Genomic DNA, 25,213 nt, shown 5'->3' with positions numbered 1-25,213 from the left:
GACACTGGCAAGCTGACCAAGGGGAGGGAGGCCTGTCAAAAGTGAACCTCTTATTTACCTTTGATATTTAAATATACAGTTTAAAATATAACATGTCCTTCCTCATAATTTGTTTTACATTTTTCTACAAAGTAATGCAATGTTTAATGGGAGCCAGCAGGAGTTTTTGAACAAGTTAACAAAACCAGTTGGAACTTCTTTTTTCTTTTGAGGTAAAGGTAAAGGTTCCCCCGCACATGCATGCTAGTCGTTTCCGACTCTAGGGGCCAGTGCTCATCTCCGTTTCAAAGCCAAAGAGCCAGCGCTTGTCAGAGGACATCTCCGTGGTCATGTGGCTGGCATGACTAGACGCCAAAGGCGCACGGAATGCTGCTACCTTCCCACCATGGTGGTCCCTATTTTTCTACTTGCATTTTTACGTGCTTTCGAACTGCTAGGTTGGCAGAAGCTGGGACGAGTAACAGGCGCTCACTCTGTTACGCGGCACTCGGGATTCGACCCGCCAAACTGCCGACCTTCTGATCGACAAGCTCACCATCCTAACCCACTGAGCCACCACGTCCCTTTTTTCTTTTGAAGAGGGGGATAAAAAGACCAGTTGACTTGACCATGGGAATGCAATGAACATAGTGTGCCTTGACTTCATCAAAGCATTTGGCAAAATTTTCCATGTGATCCCAATAGAGAAGTGAGCAAAATGGAGGCTGAAGCATGAGGCTAGGAGCTGGTTGTGTAAATGTATTGAAATACAGTATACTTGAAGCTCGAATCTGACTTCAGTGTTGAATGCTTCATCCTAAGCTCTGTGCTTTTCAACATGTTAAAAATGACTAGGATGATAAATTATGTCTGTAATGTATTGGGCCTTGTTTTACTGACTGTACCACATGGGTTTTGAATGCTGGAAGGTTGCTTAAACAAGTACCGTAGCTGGCTAACGGTTCTCAGCTCCTCAGACAACCCATCTCCAGAACTGCCATTGGCTGCCTCTAGGGTGGCAATAGGTTGCTTCAAACCTATTGGCCGCCACCTAGAGGCCAGTGTATAAATAGCTGCATTGCATCCCTATTTCCTCAGTTCAGTTCCTGACCTTCAATAAAAGCATGAACTCACTCGCCTCGTCTCTTCCTTCAAGAAAGGAACCCACTACACAACAATGTCTTTATTAGATTTGCAGTTAGCAACAAATTATTGGAGGAAAATAAAATCTTAGAGAAATATTTCTCCACTTTGGCAACATTAATAATTGTGGACTTCAACTCCCAGAATTCTCCATCCAGCTTACTGACTAGGACTATGCTGAACTGCATAGGTTGGCCTCATCTCTTCTGGGCTTCTGAAGTTCCCCAAAATTTGGTCAGGCTAGGAGACTTGGGGACGCAATAATTCTAATTATTTTTAATAAATGTTGCATAAAGGCTTTAAGCAACAATTGTCTTTTTGATTTACAGTTTTTACTGTAATTGGTGCTCAGAATCACTTTGCAAGAGATGGGTGGCCATATAAATTTGATCCATCAATCCTTTTCATCCCCTGTCTTGTGGCTATAACTAAACCAGTCATTCCACCTAAACACTGGTATGATTGCTCACACTTCCTAGGGTACAGCTGATGGCCATCCTGCCCCACTGGCACCCATTCTATCTGAACATACTAGGGCACAGGGCAAACTCCATCTTGCGTAGGGATGCTCACTTTCAGGTAGGTCAAAAAGTTTACTACGTCTTGACTATGAAGTTCATCTGCTCTGTGGATTAGCCACAAGAGGCACAACCATGTTTTTCCCTGTCTGCTGTGCAAACAACATCTATTGCCCAACGGATAGGACAATGGCTTTTCCTCGCAATTAACAGAAGAACAGTAATTCTTATTGCATTCCCTGTGGATTTCCACCACAAAAATCATCCAAGGTAAAACTTGCTTTAAAAAACATGTTCTGGGTTCTCCCTGTGGTGGAGGACTTTACTTTCTCTTCCAAAAAGCTCACTCCAGGGTTCAGTGAGATTCAGCTGGCCTTTGCCTCAAAGCCAAACACAAGCAAGAGAAAGCGTGACTGAGTAGCTTATTGATCGATTGGTCTTGCAGCCTTAAAATGAAAATAAAATAAAGCACATAATCGAATTTCAGAATAAGGTAGATGGGAGGAAATAAAGGGACAAAATACCAATTTGCTCTGAGGCCATCCAGGCAGTCTCAACCATAAATCTGGTGAGATTTTAAATGCTGCCTGCAATTCAGCTTCTGCACAAACCTTGATTTCTGATCTAGGAGGGAAGGTGACAAGAATGACTGGGCTGCCTCTCCCGCTGCTGGTGCTCCTCTGTCTCCTGCCTCCAAAGACTGCTAAGAAGATTCAAACCATATGTCACTTGCCCAAACATTTACAGTTTCAAAATCCATGGCAATTTTACAGGCCTGGTGATCTGAATATTGGGGGCAATTTGCCTCTGACAAGTGTTTTGCTGTTCAGAATCCCAAATTTTCAAAAGGACCCATTGCAACTTAATAATCAAATCGCGTAAGTTTCATCTGAATCCTTTAGATTCAGGGCTTCTATTAAGAAACATTTATTCTAAGGGTCTTCAGATCTTTGTCTCAATAAAGAGGCAAATTTAAGAAATAGGCTAGAATTTCCCAACTTCATGAGGAAGATGGCACCCCACATAAAGCTGGGGAGGGTCAACACTTTAGAGACCCTGCTACCCTAGTGAAGAGTTTGACTTATAATATTAATTTGGAAACTTATGACTTTATGCTCCAAGGACACACAAAAAAGGCAAGACCAACTTAAACAGCACACAAGATCACACAAAATATAATGCTCCCCAATGTTTTTCTGACTACAGACTCAAACCCCCAAATTACCAGCAGCTCCTGGCCTTGATGTTTGCTGTCACGGAAGTAAACAAGGATCTGGATCTCCTCCTCAACATCACACTTGGCTTCCACATCTATGAGAATAGCCAGATTCAGAGTGAGATTTCTTTATGGAGTCTCTCCCTGCTCTCCACACGTGGCCGAATGATTCCAGGTTATAAATGTGACCAGCAGGATACTCTGCTCTCTGTCATTGGAGGTGACAGTGCCAAATCCTCAAGGCTCATGGCCTCCATCTTCAGCCTCTTCAAGGTCCCACAGGTAAGGGGGCTCTTTTGGATCCAGTATGGAGTAGACAAACACACAGAAGCCAGGTGTCAACTCTATAACGAATCTGTTAGAAAGCCCACCAAACTCTTCTATTGTGGAACGTAGTTGATTGCATAGCGCTGGGGTGGGTAGGTAACTTTGTAATATTGTTTCTCTTTGAAGAGACCTTCAGACTTGGTTTCACTTTTGAACGTGCCAATACTATGTAAACAATAAACATGTTCTTTGAGAAATCTCAAGCCTCAGAGTTCTGATTTATTTGGTCTTGTCTATCAGAAACCTTGACACCAAGCATGAAAACAAAGTTCTTTCAGGGTGGGGGGAATATCAGGGGTATATGATTTAAATACTCCATCCTATAGTTGAATTGATTTCTGGATTTTACATGTCAGGATACATTTTTATATAACCACAAGTTGAAAGTGATATAATTCTGAAAGAGGAATTACTTCCTGACTTTCATAAAAGTTTATCATCTTTCTGCACCTTTCAGTTCAGTTTATTCCATGGATCAGGTTGATAGTTTGTTGCTTTGACTTCTGATCTATCACTGCAAGGCAGAACAGGTAACTGGGGGCTCTTCCTAAGAAGGGAGGAAAATGAAGCCTACCACTCAAAGTGGATAAACCACGACTGGTGGGGCAATAAACCACGCAATGGGGACCCTTAAAATCAGCATTAAAATGTACTTTGTCTTTTAAAGAGGATTCTCATTTTCTGCAGCTTGGAGCTGGCTTTGAGTTCACTCAAGGGGACAGAAGAGTTTACCCTTCCTTCTTCCGAATTAATCCCATGGAATTTCCTCAGTATGTGGGTTTAGTCCAGCTGCTCCTGCATTTCCAGTGGAACTGGGTTGGTCTTCTGGCCCCCGAAAATGACAGTGGGGAACATTTCGTCTCATCTCTGGTGCCAATGCTCAAGGAGAAGGAGATCTGCCTGGCCTTCACTGAAATGATGAAAGCTGATTTTACTGCTGCTTCAGGGTCAAAATTACTTCATATTTTCAACACTTGGTCTATAGGGGAAGTGATTATTTTGTTTGGAGATTCCACTATGATTGCAAATGTACAGGTGGCTGTATTTGTTTACGAAAAACAAAGAAATGCATCATTTCACAAAGTATGGATCTTTACATCCAATTGGAAATTTCATGTAATGAACTCTCAATACATTTTGCAAGCTATAAAGCCCTTCCATGGAGCTTTGAATTTTAGGGACCACACTGGGGCTGTCTCAGAATTCAGCCATTTTCTCACGTCTTTAGACCCTTTGAAACCACAAGGGGACTTTTTTCTCCCACTATGGTGGGAAAACGTCTTTTACTGCAAGATCCACAATCCAGGTAAGATCCCTTCAAAGGGGGGGAAAACATGTACTGGAAAGGAGAATTTACACAATCTGCCATCTTACGTGTTTGAAGCAAGTATGACCGGTGAAAGTTACAATATCTACAATGCCATTTATGCTGTGGCACACGCATTGGATGCAGTGTATGAATCTGGAGCACGACCAATCATAATCAGGCTTGGAAAGAGGATCTCAAATGTCCAGTCATGGCAGGTAATTTCTGTGACTATTTTTTATCCAGTCCATTTCCTGGACTGGATAAAGGTTTTTAATGCAGCACACAGATAAGATAAAATAAGATAGATAAGATAACCTTTATTGTCATTTTTTATTGTGGGCACATTGGCACAAATTAAAAATGGAATTTTGTTTCTTGCTCTCTAAAGTGTAACACACATTTAAACATGCTATATACAACATATATATAAACCTACACCCTTGCATATAAATGACATGTAAATAATCACTGTCCATCTTGAATATATAATGGAAAGAAGAACCTTTAGTGTTCACAAGGTTAACACTATATGGAATGAAATTGTGACTGAATCTGGATTATCTGCTTTGGATACCACAAAAACCCCTTCTCCCAGAAGGTAATAAGGGAAACAGTTCATCAAGAGGGATTGCAGTGTGTGGGATCTGGCAGGGTGAGAGCTGTGAACCATAAACCCAAAGCTTTAGCTGTGTCCCTGCATAACAGATACAGTGCCCTTGCTGACCTTAACAGGGACATTAAGGAAACAGGTCAAGGTAATTGTAATGATAACTCAAATAAGCAGGGGACCATGGTTCAAGATGAACTTGTTTTCAACAGGGAAAAGTGCGAATCAGGTATTACACATCAGTCATGCAAGAAGCGAAAGGCATCCAAAAAGAGAAGCCACCTTCTGGTTGGTGATTCAATTATAAGGGATGTAAATTTAGGAATGGCCACAGAGGTTTTGAAAGAGGTCAGGTGTATTCCAGGTGTTACTGCCGGAAGGGACAAGAAGCGTATTTCTAAAATAATCAAGAATGCCAGCAAGGACTGTGGTGTGGATTCCATTGTACATCTTGGCACTAACGATCTGTCCCAAAACGATGTACTCTCTGTGCAGAATGATTTCCAGAGCTTGGGGCAGGAACTCAGCAGAATAGGCTGTAGGCTCACTTTTTCAGAGGTCTTACCAGTGTATAAGGAGCAAAATGGAAAAGGCCAGCGTATAGCAGAATTTAATATGTGGATAAAGGAGTGGTGTAAAGAAGAAGGCTTTGGTTATATTAGTCACGATGTCTGCAGCTGGTCCAATCAAAAAATGTACAAAAGAGATGGTCTGCATCCATCCAAGAAAGGGACTGAGTTACTTGGCAATAAATTCACAGCTTTTCTGGAGGAATATTTAAACTAAACAATGGGGACAGTGAATTAATTGATACAGAACATCACTGTCCCCAGCAATCTATGAAAATAGGGGAACTCAGGGACCACATAAGTTATGTAGCAAGTAAACACAGGGTCAGTCATAAAGGACTCAAATGTCTGTACACCAATGCGCAGAGTATGAACAGTAAGCAAGGTGAACTAGAAATTCAGGTAAATGAGGGCGGATATGATATTGTTGCCATTACAGAAACATGGTGGGACGAAACCCACAAATGGAGCACACAGCTAGAGGGATTTAAATTATTTAAAAGGAACAGACTAAACAAAAGAGGAGGTGGAGTTGCTCTCTATATAAGAAATAACTTTATCTCTACAGAAATAGAGCACAACAATGATGAAAACTGTAAATTTGAATGTATTTGGGTCAATATAAAAGGGGGGGGGAAATGACATTGCCATAGGTGTATACTATATGCTGCCCAACCAAGCAGAGGAAATAGATGAACTTTTTGCTAGTCAGTTAACTAAGGTATCTAGGAAGCACATCACAATAGTAATGGGGGATTTTAATTACCCTGATATCAACTGGGAGACAAATTCTACACCAAGTGGAAGATCTAACAGATTCCTGACAAACCTAACAGACAACTTTCTCTCCCAAAAAGTAGAGAAGGAAACTAGAGGATTAGCCATATTGGATTTAATTCTCACTAACAGAGATGAAATGATAGAAAGTGTCATGCAATATTGGAATTCAACATTATGGAAGCACAAGCAATAGAATACAGCCAAACTAGAGTCTTGGGCTTTAAAAGAGCTAATTTCAATAAACTTAGAGAGACCTTGGGAAGAATTCCATGGATGAGAATCCTAAAGGGGAAAACAACTCGAGAAGCTTGGGAAATTTTGAAAAGTGAGATAATAAAAGCCCAGTCTAGCACAATACCAACAAAGAAGAAAAATAACAGCTTTCAAAAGAAACCAGCATGGCTGCATAAAGAACTCTCTGATAAACTGAAAGATAAAAGGGACAAGTATAAGAAGTGGAAAGAGGGGCACATAACTAAGGCAGAATATCAGCTAACAGCCCATGCCTGCAAAGATGAAGTGAGGGAAGCTAAGGCTCAAAATGAACTAAGGCTTGCGACCAAAGTCAAAAATAACAAAAAAAAGCTTCTTTCAACATATAAGAAACAAGAAAAAAGTTAAGGAAATGATTGCTCCATTAACTCGTTTTTTGCATCTGTCTTTACACAAAGGGAAAAAAACAGTCCAACCTACCCAAACCAGTGCCATAAAAAACAGAATAGAAACACAAGTTAAGATAGGCAAGAAAATGGTAAGTGAGCACCTGTCCCACCTAGACGAGTTCAAATCACCAGGACCAGATGGATTACACCCCAAAGTTCTCAAGGAACTGGCAGACATGATCTCAGAACCACTGAACTATATTTTTCAAAGATCCTGGAACACTGGGGAACTACCAGAGGACTGGAAGAGAGCTGATGTAGTTCCCATCTTCAAAAAAGGGGAAAAAATAGATCCAGGAAACCACAGACCTATCAGCCTGACCTCAATACCTGGGAAGAATCTGGAAAATATAATCAAACAACAAATCAGCGAACACCTTGATGGGAACAAAGTTATCACTAAAAGCCAACATGGGTTTGTCAAAAACAGATCATGCCAGACAAATCTTATTGCATTCTTTGTCACCAAGTGACAAAACTAGTGGACCAGAGGAATGCTGTAGATATAATTTACTTGGACTTCAGTAAGGCATTTGGTAAAGTAGATCACAACCTACTACTTGATTAGATAGAAAAATGTGGGTTAGATAGCATCACATTAGATTCGTAGCTGGCTGACAGGTCGTACTCAGCGTGTGGTCCTAAATGGAACTACATCTACATGGAAGGAAGTGTGTAGTGGGGTGCCCCAGGGCTCTGTTCTAGGCCCAGTGCTCTTCAACATCTTCATCAACGATTTGGATGAGGGGATAGATGGGGAACTCATCAAATTTGCAGACGACACCAAGCTGGCAGGAATAGCCAATACTCCAGAAGATAGACTTAAGATACAGGAGGATCTGGACAGACTCGAACACTGGGCACTATCTAACAAAATGAAATTCAATGGTGAAAAAGTAAGGTTCTACATTTAGGCAGGAAAAATCAAATGCACAGGTATAGTATAGGTGGTACCTTGCTCAATAGTAGTAACTGTGAGAGAGATCTCAGAGTCCTAGTAGACAATCACTTAAATATGAGCCAGCAGTGTGCTGCAGCTGCTAAAAAAGCCAACCCAGAGCTAGGCTGCATTAACAGAGGGATAGAATCAAGATCACGTGAAGTACTAATACCACTTTACAATGCCTTGGTAAGGCCACACCTGGAATACTGCATCCAGTTTTGGTCACCACGATGTGAAAAAGATGTTGACTCTAGAAAGAGTACAGAGAAGAGCAACAAAGATGATTAGAGGTCTGGAGACTAAAACATAAAAGGAACGGCTCCTGGAATTGGGTATGTGTAGTTTAATGAAGAGAAGGGTGAGGGGTGACATGATAGCAGTGTTCCAATATCTCAGGGGCTCCCACAAAGAAGAGGGAGACAAGCTATTCTCCAAAGCACCTGAAAGCAGGACAAGAAGCAATGGATGGAAACTTAAGAAGGAGAGAAGCAACCTAGAACTAAGGAGAAACGTCCTGACAGTTAGAACAACTAACCAGTGGAACAACCTGCCTCTAGAAGTGGTGAATGCTCCAACACTGGAAATTTTTAAGAAGAGACTGGCCAGCCATTTGTCTGAAATGGTATAAGGTTTCCTGCCTGAGCAGGGGGTTGGACTAGATGACCTCCAAGGTCCCTTCCAACTACTACTACTTCTTCTTCTTCTTCTTCTTCTTCTTCTTCTTCTTATTATTATTATTATTATTATTATTATTATTATTATTATTATTATTATTATTATTATTATTATTGAATAGAATAGAATAGAATAGAATGGAATGGAATGGAATGGAATGGAATGGAATGGAATGGAATGGAATAGAACGGAACAGAACAGAACAGAACAGAACAGAACAGAACAGAACAGAACAGAATAGAATAGAATAGAATAGAATAGAATAGAATAGAATAAACAGAGTTGGAAGGGACCTTGGAGGTCTTCTAGTCCAGCCCCCTGCTCTAGCAGGAGAACCTATACCATTTCAGACAAGTGACTGTCTAGTGTCTTCTTAAAAATCTCCAGTGATGGAGTGCCCATGATTTCTGAAGGCAAGCTGTTCCACTGATTAAATGTCCTCACTGTTAGGAGGTTTCTCCTTAATTCCAGATTGCTTAGCTCTTTGATCAGTTTCCAAACATTGTTTCTTGTCTTAGACCCTGATGCTTTGGAGAATAATTTGACCCCCTCTTCTTTGTGGCAGCCCCTCAAATACTGGAATACTGCTATTATGTCACCCCTGTTTCCTCTTTTCTTTAGATTAGCCAAACCCAAGTCCTGCAGCCATTCTTCACATGTTTTAGTCTCTAGGCCTTTGATCATCTTAGTTGCTCTTCTCTGATCTTTTTCCAAACTCTCAACATCATTTTTGTAGTATGGTGACCAAAATTGGTTGCAGTATTCCAGGTATGGTCTCACTAGCATTTAATAAAGTGGTACGAATACTATGCATGATCTTGATTCTGTCCCTCTGTTTATACAACCCAGGATTGTATTAGCTTTTTTGGTTGCTGCTGCACATTGCTGGCTCATAGTCAAGTTATTGTCCACTAGGACTCAAAGGTCCCTCTGACAGTTGCCGTTTTTGAGCCAGATCTTGCCTAATCTATACTTAAACCTTTGGCTTTTCCTGCCTAAGTGTAAAAGTTTGCTTTTCTCAACATTAAAACTCATTTTGTGGATAGGGACCATTGTTCAAGTTTCTCCAGATCTTTTTGGATCCTTACTTTGTCTCCTAGGGTGTTGGGTATTCCTGCCAGTTTAGTGTCATCCACAAATTTGATGAGTTCCCCTTCTATTCTCTCATCCAAGTCATTGATGAAGATATTGAAGAGTACTGGGCCTAAGCCGGAGCATTGTGGTACGCCACTCCTTACTTCTCTCCATGTGGATGTAGTACCACTGAGGACTACTTGTTGAGTACGCTTTGCCAGCAAGCTACAGATCCATCTGGTGGTGATGTTGCCTATCCCACCTTTTCTAACTCACCAAGCAGTAGATTGTGGTCTACTTTGTTGAATGCTTTACTGAAATCTAAGTATACTATGTCCATGGTATTTTGCTGGTCTACTAATTTGGTCACTTTATCAAAGAATGAAATAAGATTGGTTTGGCATGATCTTTTTTTGGCAAACCCATGCTGGCTACTGGTTCTAACTTTGTTTGCTTCTGGTTGTTTGCTGATCTGTTTTTTGATTATCTTCTCCACTGCGATTATCAAGTTCGCAGATGATACAACTGTGGTGGGTCTTATCACAGGTTGGGATGAGACAGCATATAGGGCGGAGGTACAAAGACTATCCATATGGTGTAGTAACAACAACTTGCACCTAAACATCGGCAAGATGAAAGAGATGGTGTTAGCCTTCCGGAGAAAAAAGGAGGAACCTGCCCCACTTTACATCGGGGAGGACTGTGTAGAGAGAGTTTCCTCCTTTAAATTTCTGGGAGTCTACCTCTGTGAAGATCTGACCCGGAAAGTTAACACAACTCAGGTGGCTAGAAAGGCCCAACAGAGGCTTCACTTTCTTAGGGTCTTGTGGAAGAACAGGGTAGAACAACAGCTAATGAACCCTCTTTTACCGGTCTACTATAGAGAGCGTCCTCTCGTACGGTATTGTGGTTTGGTGTGCTGGTCTGACAGCCGCGGATAAAAAAGTATTACAGAGGGTAGTGAGCACAGCACAAGACATTGTGGGCTGTTCCCTGACACCACTGGATGACCTCGCCAGGGCTTGTTGCCTTGGAAGAGTGAGGAAGATTCTCAGGGATGACTCACACCCTGGACGGTATCTCCTTACTCTCCTACCATCGGGTAGGAGATACAGGAATATAGCCAGCTGTACCAACAGGCTGAAAAATAGCTTTTATCCATGGGCTGTTAGGCTTTTAAATGGGACATAATCTTATGCAGAATTGACTTGGGAGGCCGGTGTGTGGTGTGGTTGGTTCACATAGTGGGGTGGGATGGAGGGTTTGTTGTCACTGTGTGTTGGGGGGAGAGAGCACGGGGGGAGGCTCAGCTAATCTCAATGTACACATGTTGTACTTTGACAACAAAGGTTTATTATTATTATTAAAATCTTCCCAGGTATTGATGTTAGACTGAGTGATCTGTAGTTTCCTGGGTCTGTTTTCTCTCTCTCTCTCTCTCTCTCTCTCTCTCTCTCTCTCTCTCTCTCTCTCTCTCTCTTTTCCAATTCTCAGGTACTTCTCCGGTGCTCCCGTATTTTTGAAAGATGTGGTGCAATGGTTCTGAGATAACATCTGCCAGCTCCTTCAGAACTCTGGGATGTAATCTGTCAGGTCCCGTTGATTTATATCCGTCAGGGTCAGACAGGCGTTCTCTTACCATGTTCTTGCTTCTTTTAATTTTTGTTTCTAGTTTGTCTTTTGCGGTAAGATTTTTTTTTTGGTATGTTGGGCTATAATTTCTTTTTGTGTGAAGACTGACCCAAAGAATGAGTTAAGCAGCTCTGCTTTTTCCCTATTGCTTGTTACTTCCTTGCCATCTTCTCTCTTTTGTGGACTCACAGTTTCTTTGACTTTTTTCTTGTTATTAATACGTTGAAAGAAATTTTTGTTATTGTCTTTGATTTCTGTAGCAAGTCTTTGTTCATTCTGAGCCTTTGCTTTCCTGACTTCATCTTTGCATGTTCTGGCTGTCTGCTGATAATCGGTCTTAGTTATGTGAACCTCTTTCCATTTTTCATACTTGTCCTTTTTGACTTTCAGTTTATTGGAGAGATCTTTGTGCCCCCATGCTGGTTTCTTCTTGAATTTCTTGTTTTTCTTTTTCAGTGGTATTGTGCTGGACTGTGCTTTTATGATTGTATTTTTCAGTTACCCACACTATTTGTGTTGTTTTCCCCTTTAGGATTTTCATCCATGGAATCTTTCCTAGGTTCTATCTGAGTTTGTTAAAGTTAGCTCTTTTGAAGACTCTGGTTGGATTATTTTCTATTGTTTGTGTTTTCATTATATTCAATTCCAGTATGACGTGGTCACTTTTGCCCAAGGTTCCAACAACTTCAACTCCCTCTAACAGTTCTTCTCAATTAGTAAGAATTAGATCCAGTATAGCTTTACTTCTAGTTCCCTCCTCCACCTTTTGGATGACAACGTTCTCAGCTAGGTTGGTCAGGAATCTGTTTGATCTCCTACTCGCTGCAGAGTTTGTCTCCCAGTTGATATCCGGATAGTTGAAATCGCCCATTACTACTTTGGTATGCTTCCTACATATGTTAGTTAGCTGGTTGGCAAAGAGTTTATCTATTTCTTCTGATTGGGTGGCCTGTAATATACACCTATGGCAATGTCATTTCTTTTTCTCTTTTATATTGACCCATATAGATTCTGGAGGGCTTTTATCTTTGATCATGTGCATTTCTGTAGATATGTAATGTTCTCTTACATACAGTGCAGCTCCCCGCTCCTCTTTTTGTAGATTTATTTTTTTGAACAATTTTTATACATCCACCAGTACATTCCAGTCACGGGTTTGGTCCCAACAGGTTTCTATAATGGCAACTTTATCATACCTGCCTTCGTGTACTATTGCTTCTAGTTCACCCTGTGTGTTCCCTAGCTTTGAGCATTTGTATATAAGCATTTAAGACCTTTATGCCTGCCCGTGGGTATGTTTCCTGCATCTCCTGATTGTTGTTTGATTTTTTTCTTTTTCTTCTCATCACTCCCTACCTCATTGTTTGATTTGTTTTCTTGGGATTTATGATTGGTTTTGTGTTCTAGAGATTCTAAAGATTGATCACCCTACCCCATCAATTTTAGTTTAGTTTAGTTTAGTTTAGTTTTATTGGATTTTTATACCGCCCTTCTCCCAAAGGACTCAGGGCGGTGAATAGGGCATATAATAAAAATACAAAAGTACAAAAGTTAAAAAAAAAGAATTAAATTAATGCCCAAAATAAAACAATAGGAATATACAAATAATTAAAACCCTAAATTGACTCCCCATCAGGCCAGGCCAGCTTGTTCGAATAAGTGGGTCTTTAACCCGCGCCGGAAGGAGCGGAGATCCGGTGCCATCTGGAGCTCCACCGGCAGTTGATTCCACAGGGCCGGGGCGCCCACAGAGAAGGCCCTCCCCCTGGGGGCCACCAGCCGGCATTCTCTGACCGATTCCCACGACACTGGGGTATGGCAGCAGCCGTATGGACAGAGGGCCGTATCGTTACCGGGAGGGCCGTCTCCGCTGTCTACAAGCGGTGAGGCGCTCCGACCCTCTGTTTCTTCCCCGAGGTGCCGGGAGCGAGGATATGCAGCCTCCTGAGCTCCGGCTGGTTTACCTGAATGCCAGGTCCGTGGTTAACAAGGTTTACTTTAAAGCCCTCCTGATGAGTTGGGCCAGTCTATTTCCAAGTACATTTTTCCCTGTTTTTATGAGGTGCAGCCCATCCCTTGCCCATTAGCAGTGGGCTAATGCCTCCTTAAGTAACACCAGCTGCCTGCAATTAGTGCAGGTTCGCATCCCACCAGGCTCAAGGTTGACTCAGCCTTCCATCCTTCCGAGGTAGGTAAAATGAGGACCCAGATTTTTGGGGGCAATTAAGCTGACTTTGTAATAATGCTGCTTGGGGGGGGGGAAAGCCCTAATAAGCAGGCATATACATAGAATGAAGGCTACTGCTAAGCTTGTAAGCTGCCTTGAGTCTTCGGAGAAGGGCGGGATATAAATGGAATTAAAATAAAAAAATAAGAATTCTTTGCATAGGAAATGCTGGTGCAAAAGCAACCTTTGTAATAAACAGCAACACTCGAAGTACTACTAGTGGTTTCTTGGTCTGAAATTCATGACAACTCTACATAGCAGAGAAAGAAACCAGGGCAAGAAATTCCTTCCATGTAGCCCTACTGGGTCAGATCTAGTTCCTGCATTCTGCTTTCCTTAGCTTTCAGCTAGAGAAAATCACTGGAATTATACAGTGATGTGATAGAAATCATTTAATCGTTCCTAAAATGCATTACTCATTTTCAAGACCTTGGGCGAAAATCAAAGATTAAAAATAGCCTATTATCACAGGAATAAAAAATCATAGAAATTTTAAATTTTGAAAAGTGGCATCAAAATCTTTGTATGTAGATATCATTCTGGGGAAAAAAATGCAGCTGAAGGAGCCATAGTGCATATGCTGAATGTGAAAGAGAAAATTTTGTAGGGGAAATAGTTAAAAAATTGGTGTTATTCCTGATTGCTCAGATCTCCACCAACAAAACTCTTCTAGATTTTTAGATTTATGCAAATCCCCTAAGATGATGGCCATCACACAATGATAGAATCCATGATGTCTCATTTGTGGCTTTCAGCCAATTACTCCCATTTCTTTTCCTTCAGCTTCTTCCCTATTTGAGGAACATCCAGTTCAACAACAGTGCTGGAGAGAAAATCTCCTTCTCAGAAAATGGACTGGGATCTGCTCGTTATGATCTTCTCAACTGGGTTCTCCTCCCCAATCTATCTTTCGTCCACATGAAAGTTGGACGAATAGATCCTGGAGCTTCTGCAGGCCAGGATTTCAACATTAACTCCAATGCAATTGTCTGGGCAAAAAAGGTGAGCTGGAAGATAAAATAAATTCAACAAAAGACTTGTTTTCTTCTGGGGGTTAAGCATATCCTCCTCCTTACCAGAAAACAGGTCACTGAATCAAAACTTTGGCAACCATTTCATGAAAAAAACTATTTTGCATGTAACATATTTGAGGTCTGATCTGTGACATATCAAAAAGGGTTGAGATTAGGAAGAAATTCTTCTTGAAATCCAAGATACAGTTACAGCAGCCAACAGCGGTTTCCATGGACCATTCCCATTCAGTTGCATCCCCTTTTGCTTTAGAAAAGCTATAGCAAAATTCAAAAGCTTTCTTTGCATGTTTAGTCCGAGTTCCCATCTCCAGCATCCATTGGTGATTTGGAATGGAACTGGCCTTAATCTCCCTGTGCTTTTTCCTGGTTATGCTAGAGCCCAGTTAACCATTTCTTTTGAAGAGGTCCTGATGATGGATATAAAAATGTACAAATGGATAAATGAAGCACATTCAATTCTTAAGCCACCTACCTTATTTCTCTTTTCTCTTTCAGAAGGTGCCCTTTGCCAGGTGTGGCATGAAGAGGTGCCAGGCAGGAGAGAAGAGAAGAGTTCCAGAGGGCGAGCAGGTTTGCTGCTACCAATGTGGCCCTTGCCCAGAAGGGACCATTTCTAATCAGACAGGTACTGCACACTTTTAAGTGGATATTTTCCAGGATGAAGCAAGCCATTCATAGAAACAAATATCAATTTTGTTGTCATTCTGGTAGATTCTTTAAAATAGTAAGGCTTTTCAGCAGAACCTCTGAGTCCTGCTCCCCTGACCATCTTTCCTGCTGCTCATAAATTTAATGCAAGATAGTTTCAGCGTACAATTCATGGGTTCCCTATTGGACTTTCTACTCCTTCTCTTACAAGGCACCAGGAAATACAGTTACCAATCTTTTCACGAAGGAGAAGAGTGTAAGGTTCAAGTTTTGATTTTCATTATTTTGGGTGTGCTTCTTCTGTCAATAGTACCAGTCTCCCAGGAGATTGATAGACCTGTTGGAGAAAGAGAGGATCGATCTACCTATGTCTGCCTTCTCTGAAAAAAATAGTCTCAATGAAGAGATGCAAAATACAAAGCAGAGAAGTTGAGCCAAAGAGCTGAAAACATCCTTGCCTCTGACTAATGTACCCTCAGAATTATGAGTATTAAATGATGATTAGCCCTTTTTGATAAACCATGAAATGTAAAGTGACTCTTGATTTCAGATGCTCCTCACTGTGGCCCCTGTCCAGAAGACCAATATCCTAACAAGGACAAGAACCATTGCATTGCCAAGAAGATACACTTCCTTCACTATCAAGATACGTTAGGATATACTTTAGCTTCTCTAGCTCTTTGTCTCTCTATGATCACATCTGCAGTCCTGGCGATTTTCCTTAAGCATCATGACACACCAATTGTCCGGGCAAACAACCGAGATCTCACCTACATCCTCCTGGTCTCCCTCCTGCTCTGCTTCCTCTGCTCCTTCCTCTTTATTGGTCAACCAGGAAACCTCACCTGTCTCTTACGACAAACTGCCTTTGCCATCTTCTTTTCCCTTGCGGTTTCCTCTATCTTGGCAAAAACTGTCATGGTGGTTCTGGCCTTCATGGCCACCAAACCAGGGAACAAAGCAAGGAAACTCTTAGGAAAGCCACTGACCAACTCCATTGTCTTAGCCTGTCCCCTGGTCCAAGCAGTTCTTTGTGCCACTTGGCTGATAACCTCGCCACCATTTCCCCACTTGGACTTCCACTCCTTGGTAGGAGAGACCATCTTGGAATGTAATGAAGGTTCAACTTCAATGTTTTACACTGTCCTGGCCTACCTGGGTTTTTTGGCTTTCATCAGTTTCACTGTGGCCTTTCTGGCTAGGAAATTGCCTGACAGTTTTAATGAAGCCAAGTTCATTACTTTCAGCATGCTGGTCTTTTGCAGCGTTTGGATCACCTTCATCCCCACCAATCTCAGCACCAAAGGGAAATCCATGGTGGCTGTGGAGATCTTCTCCATCTTGGCCTCTGGGGCTGGTCTCTTGGCTTGTATCTTTTCCCCCAAATGCTACATTATTCTACTGAGGCCCAATCTGAATTGCAGGGAAAATATGATAAGGAAGAAAAATCTCTAACTAAGGGAGGTATGGGGAAGATATTTATTTTTAAGGTATGATTAGTAGCTGATGACATTTCTAAAATATGATAGCAGAGAAGGAGGAACATGTCCATTAAATAATGCCTTATAATGTGTTATAACTGGTTGTCTAGTTTAATGAGGAGAAGGACGTGGGGGGACATGATAGCAGTGTTCCAATATATCAGGGGCTGCCACAAAGGAGAGGCAGTCTGTTCTGTCCCCCCCCCCAGGGTACAAACAGACAGACAAGCAGGCACGACTAGCAAGGGTTAATTCCTCAAGCTTTAGTAATTGCCTTCTGATAAGGCCTTGGCAGCAAAATACAAACAGTCAGCCAAAATAGGCTCATTACCTCAAGCATCTGCTGGAATGAGATAACTTCCAAACAATTACTCAAAATGAGTCCAAGCAAACAAGCAAACAGTCCAGAAAGAAAAGGACAGAAGCATTATCAAGAATTCAGGCCAGGGTTTCAAACAGGTAGTAAATCTGACAGAATTCCAAAGATGTGACCAGAAGTTAATTAAATTATTGTTTTTCACAAAGTCCTGAGAGCAGCCACATCCATGATTCATCTCCACTACTCTCCATCTGCTGCAGCTGCTCTGGCTCACTCCCAGCCTGGCTAATCACAGGCTGTTCCTGTCAGCCTTCAGATGGAGACGGAGGCCTTGCCAGCAGGGAGGGCCCTGGAGAGGGAGGCCTTGCCAGTTCCTCCCCATCATCCTCAGAGTCCTCTTTCTCGGGCAGGACAGGCTCAGGGGTTGGGGCCACAACACAGTCAAGCTATTCTCCCAAGCACCCAAAGGCAGGACAAGAAGCAACGGATGGAAACTTATCAAGGAGAAAAGCAACCTAGAACTAAGGAGAAACTTCCCGACAGTTAGAACAATTAAACAGTGGAACAACCTGCCTCAAGAAACTGTGAATGCTCCAACAGTGGAAGTTTTTAAAACACTGGACAGCCATTTGTCTGAAATGGTATAGGGTTTCCTGCCTAAGCCGGGGGTTGGACTGGATGACCTCCAAAGTCCTTTCCAAATTTGTTGTTGTTGTTGTTGTTATTATTATTATTATTGTTGTTGTTGTTGTTGTTGTTGTTACAATAAAAGTCAATTGAGTTATGTTATATAGAAATTTAATCAATCAATCAATATATCTGTTGTCAGCAGTAATGATGCGGCCTTTTTCTCCCCATGTCTTCAGTTGTCTTCATTGTCCCCAGCGAAGCTGAGGGCCCTATATAGAAATAAAGATTGGTGTTAAATATCTGTTTCTTATTTCAAGTGGGATATTTTCTCATTTTATTTTGTAAATTAAATATTTTGCTATTTTAGCATTTTAAAGGATGTTGTTTCATGTCAGTCTTTTTGAGCATATATGTTTGTCTCCATAGTCTCCTGCGAATCATACAGTTCTCTGCTACCGTTCATTTTTTTTGTGGTGGAGATGAAATTGTCAATCTGGTACCCAATTCTGCTGTGCTGCCTCTTCAATTGGCAGTGTTTATGGCTGGGATGAGAAAATAATATCTGTATGCACAAATTGCTTTAACTAACCCTTGTGCCATGTCATATCTCAGGTAACAGAGTAAGAGTTGAAAGGGATCTTGAAGGTCTTCTAGTCCAACCCCCTATTTCTCAGAACTCCTCTGTAAATCATGATGCTCTATGATAATTGCATCCCCATAGAGATTTGTACCTCCGCAGAATCAAAGTGCAGGACCCAAAGCAAATAGTCAAGGCTCACTCCAGTGTTTTATTAGTCAGAATGTTTTTGGGTGGGGGGGCTCTTCCAAAATAATAATGGGAAACACATCCTTGCAGACAAAGAGATGAGCTCATATTTATACATTTAGGAAAGGAGGAAAAATGATGTAAGAATGAAAGGATACATAAATAAATGTTTTAAGTAAATAAATATTCATAAGTAAAAACATAATATATCTCCTTTGCTTCAGTCCTCTACTGAGAACAATAGTTACAAGAAACATTTACATCTTGAGATGCAGAGGCTGCTTTGGACATGTTCTTATGTCTGGATGTGTCTATTAAATAATCCTGATTTTCCCTATACAGAGAGATTGATAAGTAAGGAGCAATCCCCACTGATCCCTATTGTCTAGCCCAGGGGTGTCAAACTCAATTTCATTGAGGGCCACATCAGCATAGCGGTTGCCCTCAGGGGGCCGGGTGGGTATGGCCAGGGTGGGCGTGGCCTACTGGGTGGGCGTGGCCAGCTCTACATTGTTTGCATCAAGGGTGCCTATGGGGGCCTAGGCAGGAGTGGGACAGATCTGAGGGTCTATGGCAGGAGGAGGGTCTCTGGGCCAGGATCAAGGCAGAGGGGGCCGTTCCTTCACTGTTTCCAGGATGGCTTCGCGGGCCACATGAAACCACTTCACGGGCCGGATCCAGCCCCCGGGCCTTGTGTTTGACATGTCTGGTCTAGCCCCACAAAGAGTTGAATACAAACTAAAACATCTCTCCAAACCCTTCTTGAGAGACACAGAAATCTCTCTATTGTCTTGGTCCAGTACTTTTGAGGGATTTTCTGAGTTTGAATCAATCAAATTGGGTATAGTTTAGAAAGATCCCATTACATCAATTATTATTATTATTATTATTATTATTATTATTATTATTATTATTATTATTATTATTATTATTATTAATTGGATTTATATACCGCCCTTCTCCTGAAGGAATCGGGGCGGTGTACAGGGCAGTTAAAACACAATATACAATATACACTATACAAAGTTAGAAATAAATTAAATTAAATTAGCCCTAATAAATAAAACACATTCTAAAAGTTTAAAATTAAAAAACTTAAAATCCCAATCCCTCAATCCAGGCCGGCAAGCTCAATTAACCAAGTTTTCAAGTCGCGGTGAAAGGAGCGAAGGTCGGGAGCCATCCGGAGCTCAACAGGGAGTTGGTTCCAGAGGGCAGGCGCGCCCACAAAGAATGCTCTCCCCTGGGGTCCGTCAGTTGGCATTCCCTGGCCGATGGCACCCTGAGGAGGCCCTGTGGGAGTGCACAGGATGATGGGAAGTTGACGCCGGCAAAAGGTGCTCCCGTAAATAATCCATACCCATGCAAAGGAAATATCCAGAAAGAGAATGTGACTAAAACTAAGAAGATCTTCTCCTGAGTAGAAAGTCTTTGCCAATGGAGAAGATTTCCTCTTTGCCTCTTGAGGTCTAGAAACAAATATGTGATGTGCCATATCTGCCATCACACCACTGCAGCCCTGCTTTGCTTTGATGGCAGCCTGACATAAAATGTAGAGAGGGGATAGAGGGATAAAGGGAGGAGAATGACAGGAACTAGAAGTGCCAATCACAGACAACAATTGGATAAGGACACAGACATAGGAATGGAATGTGAACACCAACCAAAGAGGCACCAAACTTTAGAACTGTTACAGAACAACTAATTTGAACCTTATTGGACACTGGCAAGCTGACCAAGGGGAGGGAGGCCTGTGAAAACTGAACCTCTTATTTACCTTTCATATTTAAATATATAGTTTAAAATATAAAATGTCCTTCCTCATAATTTGTTTTACGTTTTTGTACAAAGTAATGCAATGTTTAATGGGAGCCAGCAGGAGTTTTTGAACAAGTTAACAAAACCAGTTGGAACTTCTTTTTTCTTTTGAAGAGGAGGATTTATTTTATTTTATTTTATTTTAATTCCATTTATATCCTGCCCTTCTCCGAAGACTCAGGGCGGCTTACAAGCTTAGCAGTAGCCTTCATTCTATGTATATGCCTGCTTATTAGGGCTTTCACACACACCCCAAGCGGCATTATTACAAAGTCAGCTTAATTGCCCCCAACAATCTGGGTCCTCATTTTACCTACCTCGGAAGGATGGAAGGCTGAGTCAACCTTGAGCCTGGTGGGATGCGAACCTGCACTAATTGCAGGCAGCTGGTGTTACTTAAGGAGGCATTAGCCCACTGCTCCACCAAGGATAAAAAGACCAGTTGACTTGACCATGGAAATGCAATGAATATAGTGTGCCTTGACTTCATCAAAGCATTTGGCAATATTTTCCATCTTCAGAGATGCCATTGGCTGCCTCTAGGGCGGCAATAGGTTGCTTTAAACCTATTGGCTGCCACCTAGAGGCCAGTGTATAAAGAGCTGCATTGCATCCCTATTTCCTCAGTTCAGTTCCTGACCTTCAATAAAAGCATGAACTCACTCGCCTCGTCTCTTCCTTCAAGAAAGGAACCCACTACACAACAATGTCTTTATTAGATTTGCAGTTAGCAACAAATTATGGGAGGAAAATAAAATCTTAGAGAAATATTTCTCCACTTTGGCAACATTAATAATTGTGGACTTCAACTCCCAGAATTCTCCATCCAGCTTACTGACTAAGAAGATCTGGGAATTGAAGTCCACATATCTTAAAGTTCCCATGATTGAGAAACATTGTCATAGAGGATTGTATCAGGATTCAAAGAAGATCTCAACAAGCTGGATTCATAGAAAGAATCCAATTAGATCAATTCAATGTGGATATATCAAAGTCCTAGTTTTGTGTAGAAAAAAATCAAAGTCACTTGTTTAGGATAGAAGAATGAATGCTGGGCCGCACCAAGTCTGAAAAAGATCTTTATGTCTTCATGAATCACAAGCTAAACATGACCATATTGTTGCTGATACTCTATGTCTGTTGATGCAACTGGAAAAAACCCATAGTCCTTGTTCACATTCATAGTCATTGAATGTGAACAACAAGAGGAATCAGGGTTCCTCAATATTCTAAATTGGTTTGACCACACATGAATATCTCATCCAGTCTCAGAGACAGACCAACATATAGTGGTGGGTGCAAGTTGCGGGCAAGAAAAGCGTACACTGAATGGCACCTAAAAGTGCTAGTCTTATATATGAGAATATATGCACAGTGCATGGGTTAGACCTAGCCCAGACGTCATATTCCACACAAAGTTGTGGAGAACAACAAGGCTAAGATCCTCTGGGACTTCCAGATCAAGGCAGACAGGCAGGTCCTGGCCAATCATACACAAGAAGACAGTGGTGGGGATAGATGCAGCAGTGTCAAATGACAGCAACATCAGGAGGAAGGAGGATGGAAAACTGGAGAAGGTCCAGGGTCGAAAGAATGAATTAGAGAGGATATGGACAGTCAAGGCCAAAGAGGTCCTAGAGAGAGGGACATTTTGGGCTGTGACTCTTAAACTGGTAGAGTGGCTCCAGCAGATCCCACTGAGCTCTGTGTATCCAGAAGAATGAAGTGCTAGGAACAGCTAAGATACTGTTTCCATCCTTCTCTTAGTTGACTCAATGGGGACTGTGGAGGACAGATTCCTACATTATGTGCCACAGTGGTCAGTACTGTCCCCTCTCCTATTATACATATACATGGGACTGCAGGGTAAGCTCATCCATCTCCATGTGGTGAGGTACCTCAATATGCTTTTGACACCCAACTGCACATCTTTGCTTCTGACAAATTAAGCAGTGCTGGGCATGTCCTGTTCTGCTGTCTGGAGGCTATGAATGTCTGCATGGGGAAACACAGTCTTCTAAGGAACCCCACCAATACTGGGTGGTTTGGGGTGTGGGGATCTTTAGTTCTAGGCCTATACCATCTTTGGTGCTGGATGGCGTTGCATTGCCCCAAAGAGACCCTATGAGAAATTGGGGTCCTCCTGTACTCACAAATCCTACTTAAGGATCAAATGGCAGTTATGGACTTTTCACAACTTTATTTATCTGCCATTTGCACTCATTCCAGGACAAAGGATGCCCTGGTCACCTCCTGGTTGGATTATTGCAATCTGTTCCATATGGGCCTTCCCTTGAAAAGTATCCAGAACTTCAGCTGGTGCAAAATGCATTTAACAGGAGCAGTTATGTTTCTGGAAGATCTCATTATACCTTTGGTTGCTGAGTTGCATTGGTTGGCCTCATCCCTCCTGAGCTTCTGAAGTTCCCTCAAATCTGGTCATGCTAGCAGACATGGGAACCGCAATAATTCTAATTCTTTCTCATAAATGTTGTATAAAGATTTTAAGCAATTATTGTCTTCTTTATTTACTGCTTTTACTGGCTGTTGTATGCTGCTCAGATGGCCATATAAATTTGATCCATCAACCCATTTCATCCCCTGTCTTGTGGGTATAACCAAATTAGTTAATCCGCCAAAATACTGGTATGATTGTTCACACTTCCTAGGGTATATCTGACTGCCAATATGCCCCATTAGCACCCATTCTATCTGAACATACTACGGCATAGGTCAAACTCATTATTTGTTCTGTACCAGCCTGCTACCGGCCTTGCAGAAAGGCAACCCCTGTACAATCGGCAGAGGCTGGAGAGCGTCTGAGGCTGGAAAACGTCTGCCAAGTTTAATTCACAAACAAACAACAGAACAAGAAACAAGATACCGGAACTTTGATCCTCAAACGGAGCGGTTGCTTTCAGCAACCAGCCCTTCCCCAAACACTCCCTTTATTAGAGTTCAGGGCGTGGCCTCCCTGTGCCTCCTTCCGAGGAGTCCCACAGCCTTTCTCTGCTTGCTTCTACTGGTCTGCCTCCTGCGTCGGGCGTCCTTGAACAGGGCCAGCTGTGGGTCCTCTTCATCTGCACTGTCGGGCTCACGCAGCTGAGAAGAGGGGCCTGGCTGAGGGCTCTGCGAAGCCTCCAAGCCATCATCAGCAAGTTCGTCTTCAACACCCTCCTCCTCCCCCTCGTCTGAGTTATCCGAGTCATCCGACCCGGCTGCCGGACCCACAGGCTGACCCTGAATCACAACACTATCCCGCACCGCAGGGCCCTTCCCCCGGGGCTGCCGATCAGGATGCGGTCGGGATGGGAATTGTTCGTGAAAAGCAGTCACCAACGCAGGGGCATGAACGGCGGTCGCGTCTTCCCAAGTGAAGTCCTCCGGTCCGTATCCCTTCCACTCGATCAGGTACTGAAAACGACCTTTCAGCCAACGGGAATCCCTGATGCTGGCGACCTCGTACTCGGGGGTGCTGCCTCCATCACGAGGTCCTGATGGGGGAGGTTCCGCTTGGCGGAGTGGACAAGCCGGTTGCTCGGGGACCAACAGGGACCGGTGGAAGACGGGGTGCACGCGCAGGGAACGTGGCAGAGTTAAACGATAGGCGACCGGATTGATGACAGCCTCGACTGGGAACGGTCCTAGGTAACGGTGATCCAACTTCCTCGCCGGCCGTGTGGATGGTAGGTTCCTGGTGGACAGCCAGACCCAATCCCCCACCGATAGTGGAGGCGTATCCCGTCTTGACCGATCAGCAAACCTTTTGTAATCGGCCTTGGCCTTCTCCAATTGCCGTCGCACCAATCGATGGATCGCCTGTAACTCTGCCATGAAGTCGTTCGCTGCCGGCTCCGGTGAGTCCATGGGAGAAAGGGGGAAAAACCGGGGGTGATAACCCACATTGGCCAAGAACGGTGTCATCTGCGTGGAGGTGTGCTGCGAGTTGTTAAAGGCAAACTCGGCTATGGCCAGATAGTCCACCCAATTGTCCTGCTGCAGGTTGACGTAGCAGCGCAGATACTGTTCCAGGATACCGATGACCTTCTCGGTACCCCCGTCAGTTTGAGGATGATGCGCGGACGAGAGGCAAACCTTGATGTCCAACGCACGCATCAACTCCTGCCAGAACCGGGCTGTAAACTGGGCCCCCCTATCGGAGACGACTCTATCGGGGAGGCCGTGCAGCCGAAACACCTGTTGGATAAACATTCGACTAGTGGCGCGAGCTGACGGTAAGCCGCGACAGGGGATGAAGTGCGCCATCTTGGTCAGCATGTCCACCACCACAAACACTGTCGTGAAGCCAGAGGATGGGGGTAAATCCGTCAGAAAGTCCATGGACACAGCCCCCCAGGGTCTCTTGGGTGTTGGCAAAGGCTGCAGTAATCCAGGTGGGGCCCCTGTCGCTGACTTGGCCTGCCTGCATGGGATGCAGGAGGTGACATAAGACTGGACGTCGTGTCGGACTCGGGGCCACCAGAAGGTACGGGAGACCAGGTTCAGAGTCTTGAACAGGCCAAAATGCCCCGCTGCCGGATTATCATGACACTGGCTGAGGACGAGACCCCTGAGTGGCCCTCCCGGAACATAGAGCCGGTCACGATAATACAAGAGTCCATCTGTGACCGTCCAAGGTGAATCTGGCCCCACCTCCTCCTTCCGCTGAGCCACCCACGCCTCCTGCTGCTGCACCTCCCGGATCCGAGCCCGTATATCAACCGGCTCCCGCACCGCAGCAAAAGACTTGACGGGGATCACTGTCCTGGGCAGAAGCTTGTCTTCCACTCGGGTATATTCGGGCTTCCTGGACAGAGCATCCGCTCTCTGATTGTGCCCGCTTGGTATGTACCGAA

General features: G+C 43.1%; 1 protein-coding gene across 1 annotated transcript; it reads left to right on the top strand.

Moving 5' to 3' along the window:
* Window positions 1-1,687: 1,687 nt before the first annotated feature.
* LOC310632907 (vomeronasal type-2 receptor 26-like) lies at window positions 1,688-16,798 on the top strand (the record flags this gene model as incomplete). Its single annotated transcript, XM_083350349.1, has 6 exons — window positions 1,688-1,701; window positions 2,847-3,138; window positions 3,871-4,212; window positions 14,445-14,663; window positions 15,191-15,320; window positions 16,179-16,798. The coding sequence occupies 6 exons, from the start codon at window positions 1,688-1,690 to the stop codon at window positions 16,796-16,798; spliced, it is 1,617 nt and encodes a 538-aa protein (XP_083206475.1).
* Window positions 16,799-25,213: the final 8,415 nt, after the last annotated feature.

This window comes from Vipera ursinii (genome assembly GCF_947247035.1).
Source record: "Vipera ursinii genome assembly, chromosome: 1".
NCBI lineage: Eukaryota > Metazoa > Chordata > Lepidosauria > Squamata > Viperidae > Vipera > Vipera ursinii.
The sequence above is the reverse complement of the archived record's forward strand: the minus strand, read 5'-3'. Positions and strand labels throughout refer to the sequence as shown.